The following is a 10,451-nucleotide window of genomic DNA, read 5'->3' on the forward strand; positions in this document are numbered from 1 at the left end:
GAACCCGGAGTCCGAACCCCAGCCCCTCCTCCCTCGATCCCGGGAATCCGAACCCCTTCGCCCTCCGCATCAAGAGCCCCAAGACTCACGTCTCCCCCGAAGTCCGTCTCGGCCGGAGGACCACCATTAAAATACCTGTGAGGGTAGGGGGTGAACAGCCGGGGTCAGGCCAGATCTGGGCGGGGGGAACACCGATCGGAGGGCGGGGCTGGCGCGGCGGAGGGGGGCACTCACTCGATGGCCGGTAGCAGGTAGTGCTTGCGGAGCCCCTCGAAGTAGGGCCCCAGGTTGGCCGTGCCCTCAATCACAAACACCACGTCAGCCACCAGGCCCCCGGCGCGGGCCGGGCCCTCAGACCCGGGGACCATCACGCGCGAGGTGGACGCCACGGCCGCCGCAGCCTCCGCGGGATGAGCGGAAGTGCGCCTGCGCGGCGCGCGCACCCGCGCCGGACGGCTTCGCGCCGCCGCTGACGCGCCCGCGGCCATGTTTGTGCGGGGCACGCCGGGCGCGTCGGTTCTAGCTCCGCCCTCGCGTCGGTTCTAGCTCCGCCCCCGTTCGCGCCCACCACGTGCAAGACTCAGAAAGCGCATAGCATGAACCCCTTTGGGCAAGCCTGATAAGAAAGGCTGAATTATTTGCAGGACTGTCGAGAGCGAACTATACGGAGAGCGACACTGTCGGCCGTCATCTTTGAGCGGGGCGCGGGTGCCGACTCCGGTCTCGATGGGAGGGTCAGGAGACCTGGTTGCTATGCAACGCGTACGCTGCCCTTGTTTTCTAACAGAGAGGTGAGGTTTCCAGTTAAGTTCGTTCGGGCTCAGGGGGATGGGCGTGTGAACGATCCAATCGTGTCGTTCGAAATGGTGTAACTAGGCAACGCTCTAAGGTTGCCGTCAACTCGGGTGCAGCTGTTTCCCCCTCCCCCCCCAAAAGAAGCCGGACTCCAACCCCAGTGAAGGTTGCTAGGCAACACCTGTTCGTTTTCTGGGCGAGGGGCCAGGAACAGGCCTAGAACATAAATACATTCCAGGTGGATTAAAATCGTAAATGCAACAAGTGAAACCATAAAAATATCTGAAGGAATAAACACTTAATTGCATACGCCTGAAGAATGGAAAAAAAGTAAAATACTAATCAGTTTGTCCGCAAAAGGCTCCACAGACCAAGTTGAAAAAATACGTTCAACTGGAAGTCATTGAAACCTATGTCTTGACAGAAATTTACTACACAAATACGTCTTGCTAATCAATAAAAACTTAGAAAAGTAGAAACGCTTTATCATATTTCAAATGGGAAGGAATGTAAGCAGGCTTTTCCCACACACGAAGAAATCAAAATGGCAAATAAACATCTGAAAACTGCTCATATTCAATTAGAAGGCGCTAAGAGAAAGTCTGATGATATAGCATTTTCCCTTTGTCGTGTTAATATTGGAAAGAGAAATGTCCAGGGAGGCTCAGATGCAGTGTAGTGCGGGTGTAAATTCGAACAACTCGCTCCAGTGCAGTTTGGCAATATATTTCAAGGTAAAGGGGTGCATTCCTTTTGCACGCAGCAGTATCCCCCATGTTGTCACATTTACCCTACCTGTTGCTTTTTTCTTTTATTTCCTTGGCTGAAGACTTTTAAAACAAATCCTCACAATCGTATCATTTTATCTCTACGTGCTTAACTGCCATCTCTAAAAAGCTACGGATATTTTCTTATATAACCAGTATGCCATTATCGCCCTTAAAATTTTTTCTTAGTATCATCTAACACTAAATCCATAATCAAATTTCCCCACTTCTCTCAAAAATGTTTTTACGATTGCTTTATTCACATCAGGATCCAAACAAAAACCGAACCCATATTTAGACCTATCTCAAAAATTTTTTTTCAAATTTCTTTTCATCTAAAGCGGCTCCCTCCTTTTTTTATGCCAGTGTATTTCAATTTTTAATGTAATTACAAGGAAGATAAAATGGAGAAAAGAAAAGTGACCGACAGATAAGATGTAAATGGCACTTAACATTAAAATTTGCCCTGTCAACTACAGGAAACTTTTCTTTCGATAAGGTGAACGTGTGATAGGTTGCATTAAATGATTTTTAACGATTTCCACTAATATATTACAAGTGGGAAAATAAACTATTAGATATTTTAAACTGGACTTCAGCTTCTGGCATTATGGTAGGGTAGTCTTCAAGAATTCCCCTTCCCCTCAAAAAAAGACAGAAAACCAGAAATTAACAAAAGGGGGGGTAAGGGTGGGGTAGAACTGCTTGGCATTACCAAGAGCCTGAAGGCAACTGTCAGTTGAAAAACAGATTGGTTCTCCAGCTAAGCAAGGGCCTTTCAGGGCAGCTGAACTAATTCCACGTTGATAATACTCCTGGCAGTCTGCAGAAGTAGAAGCAAATCCTCCCCCCCATAGGCCTCAGATCAATATTAGCACAGTGATCACGTTTGTGAAAACGTGTCAATATTCTGAGTTAAATTGTCAACTTTTCATTTTAAAGAAAGGATTTGGGGAAGCTTTTCATATTCTACGTGATACGGTATCATGTGTAAACTCATTACGAAAGTTATGCTTTTATGATTCCGAGAAATAAAGGATTTCAGCTTTCTTTTTCTAATAACAATCATCTCATTTGGTGGTTACTAGGCAACGCTCGCCGGACCAAACCATCCTCGAGGGTGAGGGGGGAAATGGCGTTTTGCTCGTTTCTGCTGTAAGGAAGGGTGCTCGGGATTCGTCATGAAGCCACCTTTGAACCGGCACAGCTGTTTACAGCTTCAGGATGGAATGTAGACTGGTTGCTAGGCAACGCCTTGGCACCGTCGCCATCTTTGAGTGGGGCACAGTTTATTTAGAACGTAAAACATCCTACCCTACGTGATGGTTGCTAGGCAACCCCTTGGCTCGGTCACTATCTTCAAGATGGGCTTTTTAGTCTCCTCTTTAATTAAAGAAAGTCAAGTCACTTCAGGGAGAGTCTATGGAGCTCTGCAAGGAAGATTTGCCGCCATCTTTTGTTAGAGGTATTGCGACTTCCGGCTGGAACGGAAGAGAACTTAACGGGGTTTGGAGGAGGTGCCGGAATAGGGATTGAGGGTGCATTTGCGTTGGATGGAGGCGGGAATCTAGTCCTCTCCCAGTCGGCTCCCCTAAGTCGCCCTCTGGCGGCTTAAGACGGCAGCCCTACTTAGTGTGACTACGGTCGATGCTCCAAGGCGGGCACTGACTGTCCCCACGAGGGGCATTCGAAATGGGGGAGGAAGGGACGGAGGGCATGGTACATCTGCTGTGTCTCGCGGCCTCCAGCGGAGTCCCACTGTTCTGCCGAAGCAGCCGCGGCGGCACCCCCGCCCGCCAGCAGGTGGAGCCCTGGACGCCTGGATCTCCGAAATAGAAGGGGGCTGGGAGCTTGGACTCTGGGTCTTCGAGGGAGTAGGGGCTGGGGAAGTTTCCGAGTTGAGTTTAGAGGGCTCAGGGTGCACGAATAATCCTGGTTCTCTAAAGAGGAGGGGTCAGGGGATCTAGAAGGGAGAGGGGGCTACGGGCCTGGATTCTTGGGTCCCAAGGAGAAGGGGATTGGGGGCTCCTATCTAATGTCCCCAACCTTTTCCCCAGCTCCCGTTCTCCATCATCGGCTCCCTCAATGGAGTCCACATGTTCGGGCAGAATCTCGAGGTGCAGCTGAGCTCTGCCAGGACCGAGGACACCACCGTGGTGTGGAAAAGCTTCCATGACAGGTCTCCAAGTGGCAGTTTGGAGCAGGGACAGGGCCCTGGTGATAGCCCCGAGGCCTTCCGGCTAAGGCCAGCTGTTTACTTGGCTGTGGGATCTCTGACACGCCAGTTACCCTCTCTGATGCCTGAGTTTATCTGTATGAGTGCTGGGGGAGGATGTAGCCGGCATCCAGGACCAAGGGCAAACTCTCCTCTCCTCACTGCCTCATTTCCTTGGCCTGGATTCATTCTTCCTTCTCACTTTCTCTTCTCACAGTATCACTCTCATCGTTCTGTCATCTGAGGAGGGCACCTCGGAGCTGAGACTAGAGAGGCTCCTCCAGATGGTATTTGGGGCCATGGTGAGAATCCCCAGCCCTCCTTACCAAACCCAGGAATCTGAACTCTCAGCATCCTTCTCCCTAAGACCCAAAAGTCCAGATTTCCAGCTCCTCCTGTCCTAGAGCCAGCTGTCCAGGCCCCTACTCTCTTATATGGTTATTCTAGGTTCTTCTTGTGGGACTCGAAGAACTGACCAATATCCGCAACGTAGAGCGACTGAAGAAGGAATTGAGGGTGAGGCTACTGATATTTGGGAACTACAATTCCCAGCAGCCCCTGGGGCAGCCTGACCCTGCAGGTTCTTGGGGCAGCTTGGTCATCTGACCCTGGGGCTAGACACCACCACCCCGCAACGCCTCCCCCACCCCCAGGCAGTTTTCCAAAGGGAAGGCAGCGAACTGGGGCCCACCTAGGTCCTAGGTGCCGCCCTTCTCCCTCTGCTAGGCCAGTTACCGCCTCATCGACAGCTTCCTGGGGGACTCAGAGCTCATCGGGGACCTGACCCAGTGTGTGGACTGCATGGTTCCTCCAGAGGGGTCTCTCCTGCAGGTATCGGGAACGTCTCGGGAACTTTTAAACCTGTCCCTGTGGCCCGAGCTCAGACCTCATCCTTTTACCCCTGGACCATTGCCTCCACCTCTTCACATCCTCTCGGCTTCCAGTCCCACCCACACGGGGCCCCAAAAGGATTTTTATTTTTATTTTTAATTTTAGGTGAGGCAACCCTTGGTTGACTTCAGATTGCAAGGACCTTAGCTTACGATCTCTTATTTTTTTTTTTACTTTTTACACCTACAGCACCTGATCTTCCTAGGTGGTCTCCCATCCAAGTACTAATCAGGCTCGACCCTGCTTAGCTTCTGAGATCAGACGGGATCAGGCTTGTTCAGGGTAGCATGGCCATAGACCCAAAAGGATTTTTTTATACACAGAGCTGTCCCCACCCCTCCTCTGGTCACAGCTTCCATCACCCCCTGGGACGAAGTCCCAGCTCCTGGCCCAGCTGCCTCAGAGGTCCCACAAATCTCAACAACTTCCCAACTTCCTTGCCTTGGTACACGCTGTTCCTTCTGCGTGGTGAATCTACCCTTCCCTAAATACTGATCTTGTGGATTCACCTGGCATGGCCTCTCCCATCAGTGTGTCTCTCAGCAGGGGACTTGACCCCTCCCAGCTTCAGTAGGTTGTTGACCGTGCCTACTTGACACATAGTAGGACTCGATAAACCATAGCTGCTGCTGTTGTAATTATTAGCCTTAGTAGCACATGTTGGGCGGGGTAGCAGGCCTCTTACCTGTTTAATCTAACTTCACGATGTGACTTGGGCATCGTACCGGCATTTGAAGATGAAGGAACCCCGGCCCAGGGAGGGTGAGGAACATGAGCATGGCCACCAGGCAAGCTTTTAATTGTATGCCGGTCTGTTCCCACTCCTCGCCCGCCTGGGAAGTCATTGCTGCCCCTGCTCGTGTCCCCTGACTCGCTGTCGGCCTGTCTCCCTTACCCAGGAAGCCCTGTCTGGGTTCGCCGAGGCTGCGGGCACGGCCTTCGTCAGCCTGGTCGTGTCGGGCCGGGTGGTGGCAGCAACAGAGAGCTGGTGGCGGCTGGGGACGCCGGAGGCAGTGCTGCTCCCCTGGCTGGTGGGGTCCCTGCCGCCGCAGGCCGCTCGCGACTACCCGGTGTACCTGCCGCACGGGAGTCCCACGGTGAGTGGGGTGGGGCGGGCTGCGGAAGGCGAGGGCCGGGACACGTGTGCGCGAAGGGGTGGCCCCCGGCGGCGGAGTCGCGGGGAGGCGGGGCTTGTGATGGAAGGGGCGGGGCTCCGGCCCGCCCACCCTGCGCGCCCTGCTTCAGGTCCCGCACCGGCTTCTGACCCTGACTTTGCTGCCGGGCTTGGAGCTGTGTCTGCTCTGCGGGCCGCGCCCTCCCCTCAGCCAGCTGGATCCACAGGTGAATTCGGGCCGTGTCCTGCTTTCCCTTTATTACACCCTCTGCCCGCGAGCTCCGCCCTTCCCTCCTCACCCCGCCCTGGGAGGCTCCCTGGCCCCGCCCCTGCAGGCCCCGCCCCTTCGGGCTGCCCTCCAATCGCCTTCACCCCAGCTTGGCCCCTCTTTCGCCCTGACCCCATCCTTCCAGTCCTCGTCCCATCCACCGTCCCGGTCCCCTCTGCCCTCCGCCCTTACGGGCCACGCCTCCTGCCCACACCTCACCCTCGCCCCCTACAGCTTCTGGACCGCTGGTGGCAGCCACTGCTGGACCCGCTGCGGGCCTGCCAGTCTCTGGGCCCCCGAGCGCTGCCCGCTGGCTTCCCCCTGCACACGGACATCCTCGGGTACGGCTCGGGTGGGGCAGGGGCTGCGTCCTCATCCCCTCTAGCCCTGGCTGTGACACTCTCTTTTTCCAGACTGCTGCTCCTCCACCTGGAACTAAAGCGTTGCCTCTTCACGGTGGAGCCCTCGGGAAATAAAGGTGACCGAGGGGCGCGGGGCTGGCAGGGCCGGGCCCAAAGGGACACGCTGTCACCCTCTCTTCCGCCTCCAGAGCCTTCCCCTGGGCAGCGTCGGCACGTCCTCCGCTCCTTCTACGCCCTGGTCACGGCCGCGCACTTCCCGCCAGGTCAGTGGAGGGCACCATGCCCCCTTTGCACAGGCTGGGGAAACTGAGTCCCAGGTCGCTTTGGGGTGGGGTAAGAGGAGAGAGAACTGGTGGGGCCCAGCATGCATTGGGCATGGCTCTCTTGGAGGCCCCGGCACCCATGCTGATGACGGGCAGGGTGAGGCAGGGAGGTCCCAGCCTGGAGGTCCCAGGCTTCCTGGGTAATCCTAACCGTTCACACCGAGACCTCATCTCTTGCCAAGTGCTTTATATGTAATGACTCACTCCAACCTCATAGGTAAGGATTACCTCCTGTTAGGTCGTCATTGTCATATTACAGATGGGGAAGCTGAGGCCCAGCTAATAAGCGCAGAGCCACGAGTCCCACAGGCGACGTGGCTCCTACAGCCACACTCTCCACTGCTTAGAGTACAGGCTATACCGAGTCTTGGGGAGCGCATTCCCCAGAGCCCAGGATAGGGAAAGTGGTCCTAGAACACGAGGCCCCAGAGACAAAGGAAGGGACCCGGGGTGTTGATACCACCCGAGACAACATGGTCAAAAGCTCTACTGGGAGGGGCAGATGACTACCCCTTCCTGACTGTCGGCTCCACCTCTTCCCACCCGCCTCCCACATTTAAAGTGGGGTGGGGTCCTCAGGGGTCCCCTGTACCTGGAGCACAGTGACTGGCACCTGGTAAGACACCTGTGTTTGCAATTTGTGTTGCTAAGCGGATTGCCCGCGGCTACCCGCAGTACCCCCAGGAAAGAGGGGACCGAGACTGAGTGGGGCAGTCTCGTCCCTGGTCACGAGGAGGGGCAGCTGAGTGAGGAAGTCTGTGGCCTTCAGGTCGCTGACAGCCAGATGGAGCCCTGAGGCCTGCCAGGAGTCAAACTGAGGCCCGGGATGGGGTATGGCCTCTGCAGGTTGGCATCCCAGTGGTCCAGGCCGCACCGGTCACCTCGGCCCTCCCTGTCCTTTCTTCAGAGCCGGGGCAGCAAGAGGAGAAGGTGGAGAATGCAGCCCACCGGGTCCAGGTGCCGCGAGCCTGCTACCAGGTGTCGGGAACTGAAGAGCCAGGCTCGGGATGGCGGTTGGTGGCCCTGCATTTGGGGCCCCGGCTGCTGTTGCTGTTGCTGTCTGCTCAGAGTCCCACGCATGGGCTGCGGGGCCTGGCCACCCACACTCTCCATGCCCTCACCCCTCTCCTCTGACCACTGGGCATGGGTGACAGACAAGGACCCAGGGCTGTTAGCATCTTTCGATTTATTCGCTCACAATAATACACAGCCCCTGGACGGGGACAGGGCAGACGGGCCACGACGGGGTCAGATGGGAGGGGAGGAGGCGCCTGCTTCCCTGGCCCCTCTCCCCTCTGTGCTTGGGGGAGAAGAGGAGGGAGGGGGCTCCCCTTACCCCCCAGAATGTAAACAGCAGCAGATGAACAAAAATAAAAATACAAAAGGCCGGAGGAAGGTCCTAGGCATCCCCCTACCCCAGGGTCTTCCCTGTCACCAGCGGCCGTCCCCTCACTACCCCATCCACCAAAGCTCCCTTAGTGCTCGGGGCTGCCTGGCACTGGCCACATCCCCAGGGGCGGAGTCCAGGGCTCAGAACTGCTGGGCCAGCAGCTCGCACAGGTGACGGGAGACGGGCTCCTTGCTGGTACGCAGGGTCAGCCGGTACATCTGGGGGGGGACACAGGAGGGCTGGGACTCAGGGAGGAGGCAGAGGGATGGCGCAGGCCAGGTAAGAACCCAGAGAGGAAGATACAGGGGAGACAGAAGATGCGAGGAGAGGAAAAGGAAGAAGGGGTCAGAAACGGGACAGAAGAGACAGGAAACAGATAAAGGGGAAAATAGAAAGAGAAGCCAAGAAGGGTGGGAAGGTTACGGACAGACAGACACCGTGGTGGGAGGGCGGCGAGAGGAAGCCCAGACTTAGAGGACTGCAGGGTGGGGACAGACGATGCGCACGATGTAGGGGGTGACACGTGTCTCAGGCCGGCCTCCCAGACCCCACGCACCTGAGCCTGGGCATTGGGCTCCAGCCGGAGCAGACAGCCCACCTGCAGGGCCTTAGTCTGGATGATTCCAGCCCCCACAAAGTTTTCAGGGTTGGGGTCCACGTTGTCCAAGAGAGCAGAGCCGAAACCCAGGAGCTGAGGAGGAAGAGGGGTGCCAGCCCTGTCAGCTGCCAGACAGTGGCGCACACCAGTTCCCAAAACCCGTTTGACAGAAGGGAGAACAAGAGGTTGAGAGGCGGAGCGGCCCCTGCTCCCCACATGCAGAGCTGGAGCGGGGCAGGGCTGGGATGTCAGAGCAGGGGCACTGTCTCGCCCCACTCCTCTCACCTTGGCCTTGGTGACTTCGGGGTCCATGGGGTGGTTGGCTTTGAAGATTTTCTGCGCCTCCTGCTGGGGGCTGAGGCAGGAAAGGGTGGATGGAGTCAGGGCCCCCGGCAGCCCTGGCCTGCCCGCCCTGGACCAGCTGTGGCTCCACCCCCACCCGCTGCTCACAGGCTCAGCTGCTTCCAGCGCTGGAAGAAGTCCTGGGCTGCCATCTCCGTCGGCTGGAAGAACTTGTTGATGGTCACTGGGAGCTTCAGGGTGAGGGACTGGGGGGCACCTCCATACCTGGCCAGGAAGGAGGAGGGCTCCATCAGACCGTGCCCCTCACCCAGAAGCCCCGCCCACCCGGTCGACCCTACTGACTCACCGGAAGCGCACAGACAAGAAAGGCGGCGCCAAGAAGTCGCGCAGACACTCAATGTTGAGCACCTGCTGCACCTGCGCCCCGCCGTCCACTTGCGCGGCCACGCGCTTCGTCTGCACCGCCAGCTGTGCGCGCCGTCGTCAAGGAAACCAGAAAATGGAGATGGCTCCCCGGGGCCCTCGCTGCTAACCTCTGGTGGGGCCAGGCCCTGTCATCCCAGGTTCAACCTACTAGACCCAGCTCCACAGTCCTTCCTATGCTAAACCACTGGCCCTCCACAGCGGGCTCAGCGACCTCCATGACAGCGCATGTCACATCGTACTGCGGCAAGAGCCGCCCCGAGTCTGAATCCCAGCTCTTAACCATCTCACTGACGGTGGGCAGGTGACTTAACCTCTCGCAGCCTCCCCTGCAAAATGAGCATCACGTCCTCAGAATTCAGTGAAATAATCCAGCACCGGTACTTGTCTGTGTGTTTGGCACGTGGTAAGTGCACAAAAACGGTGGCGATTCGTGTCATTACCACCATCGACCTTCAGGTGAACAACCCGAGGGCAACGGCGAGTCTTCTGTGCCTGTCCCCAACCCGCCCACGCCCAGCACGGAGCTGAGCCGACAAGGAGGCCTCTGGAAATGTCCAGGAACGGAGCAAAGAACCGAAAAGGCCCTCAGAGGTCTAACCCCTGTAGTGTCACAGGGCTGAAATGGAGGCCCAGGGACGGGTCGAGGGGACAGCCGCTGCTCAAGCCCTTCCTTTGTGCCAGCCATTCTTCCGGGGTTCTCTAACCACTGATCTTTAAAACCCTGCGAGAAGAGAGAAGGGGGGCTGCCCTTCAGAGAGGGGGTGGGAAGACACCAAGAGGCACAGTGACCGGTCCAGGTCACAGAGGAGATGGCCCTGTCGGGGCCGACACCCCCAGGCCTGGCTCTCAGGTGCAGGAGGCACTGGAATCATGGGTGTGGAACCTGACGAGGGACAGGGTCAGGACGAGGTCAGGAAGGGGCCCGACAGGCACGGATGAGGGCCCGGAGCAGCAGGGGTTCTGGAAGTAATGCCCCCCCCCCATCATAGTATTTCACTG

At 56.9% G+C, this 10,451-nt stretch overlaps 3 protein-coding genes and 1 pseudogene across 7 annotated transcripts in view; 1 reads left to right on the forward strand and 3 right to left on the reverse strand.

The window, feature by feature from the left end:
- Positions 1 to 439, reverse strand: part of MED25 (mediator complex subunit 25) — a 13,219-nt gene extending 12,780 nt beyond the window's left edge. Inside the window, exons 1-2 of the mRNA XM_039878713.1 lie at positions 235 to 439; positions 5 to 135 (exon numbers count right to left, since the gene is read on the reverse strand). Coding sequence (XP_039734647.1) covers positions 5 to 135; positions 235 to 368 — 265 coding nt within the window. The 5' untranslated portion in view covers positions 369 to 439. The remainder of the gene's footprint in view (positions 1 to 4; positions 136 to 234) is intronic.
- A 2,384-nt stretch (positions 440 to 2,823) lies between these two features.
- Positions 2,824 to 8,130, forward strand: FUZ (fuzzy planar cell polarity protein). Of its 5 annotated transcripts, none has more exons than XM_039878624.1 (11): positions 2,824 to 3,027; positions 3,620 to 3,741; positions 3,995 to 4,079; positions 4,225 to 4,293; positions 4,504 to 4,608; positions 5,568 to 5,765; positions 5,914 to 6,009; positions 6,285 to 6,391; positions 6,464 to 6,528; positions 6,601 to 6,675; positions 7,643 to 8,126. In XM_039878624.1, exons 2-11 carry the CDS (start codon positions 3,659 to 3,661, stop codon positions 7,867 to 7,869), a joined length of 1,110 nt encoding a protein of 369 aa, XP_039734558.1. In that variant the 5' UTR covers positions 2,824 to 3,027; positions 3,620 to 3,658; the 3' UTR covers positions 7,870 to 8,126. The 5 variants fall into 5 exon arrangements, with proteins under 5 accessions (XP_039734558.1, XP_039734560.1, XP_039734556.1 ...); XM_039878626.1 differs by lacking the exon at positions 2,824 to 3,027 and adding an exon at positions 3,061 to 3,079; XM_039878622.1 differs by lacking the exon at positions 2,824 to 3,027 and adding an exon at positions 3,086 to 3,365 and having other exon boundaries at positions 7,643 to 8,130.
- LOC120615597 (uncharacterized) lies at positions 4,849 to 4,967 on the reverse strand (annotated as a pseudogene).
- Positions 7,905 to 10,451, reverse strand: part of AP2A1 (adaptor related protein complex 2 subunit alpha 1) — a 26,698-nt gene continuing 24,151 nt past the window's right edge. Inside the window, exons 13-18 of the mRNA XM_039878715.1 lie at positions 9,601 to 9,778; positions 9,373 to 9,509; positions 9,174 to 9,290; positions 9,009 to 9,078; positions 8,682 to 8,816; positions 7,905 to 8,343 (exon numbers count right to left, since the gene is read on the reverse strand). Coding sequence (XP_039734649.1) covers positions 8,266 to 8,343; positions 8,682 to 8,816; positions 9,009 to 9,078; positions 9,174 to 9,290; positions 9,373 to 9,509; positions 9,601 to 9,778 — 715 coding nt within the window. The 3' untranslated portion in view covers positions 7,905 to 8,265. The remainder of the gene's footprint in view (positions 8,344 to 8,681; positions 8,817 to 9,008; positions 9,079 to 9,173; positions 9,291 to 9,372; positions 9,510 to 9,600; positions 9,779 to 10,451) is intronic.

The sequence above is a fragment of the Pteropus medius genome, unplaced genomic scaffold, assembly GCF_902729225.1.
Source record: "Pteropus medius unplaced genomic scaffold, Ma_sr-lr_union100, whole genome shotgun sequence".
NCBI classification, from domain to species: Eukaryota; Metazoa; Chordata; class Mammalia; order Chiroptera; family Pteropodidae; genus Pteropus; species Pteropus medius.

What these genes read in the sequence shown, in the direction of transcription:
- FUZ (XM_039878622.1), top strand. Translation starts at nt 3,255, where the DNA reads ATGGGGGAGGAAGGGACGGAGGGCATGGTACATCTGCTGTGTCTCGCG. An exon ending in AGATGGTATTTGGGGCCATG is followed by an intron (nt 4,080 to 4,224) that starts GTGAGAATCCCC and finishes TGGTTATTCTAG; the next exon opens with GTTCTTCTTGTGGGACTCGA. An exon ending in CAGAGGGGTCTCTCCTGCAG is followed by an intron (nt 4,609 to 5,567) that starts GTATCGGGAACG and finishes TCCCTTACCCAG; the next exon opens with GAAGCCCTGTCTGGGTTCGC.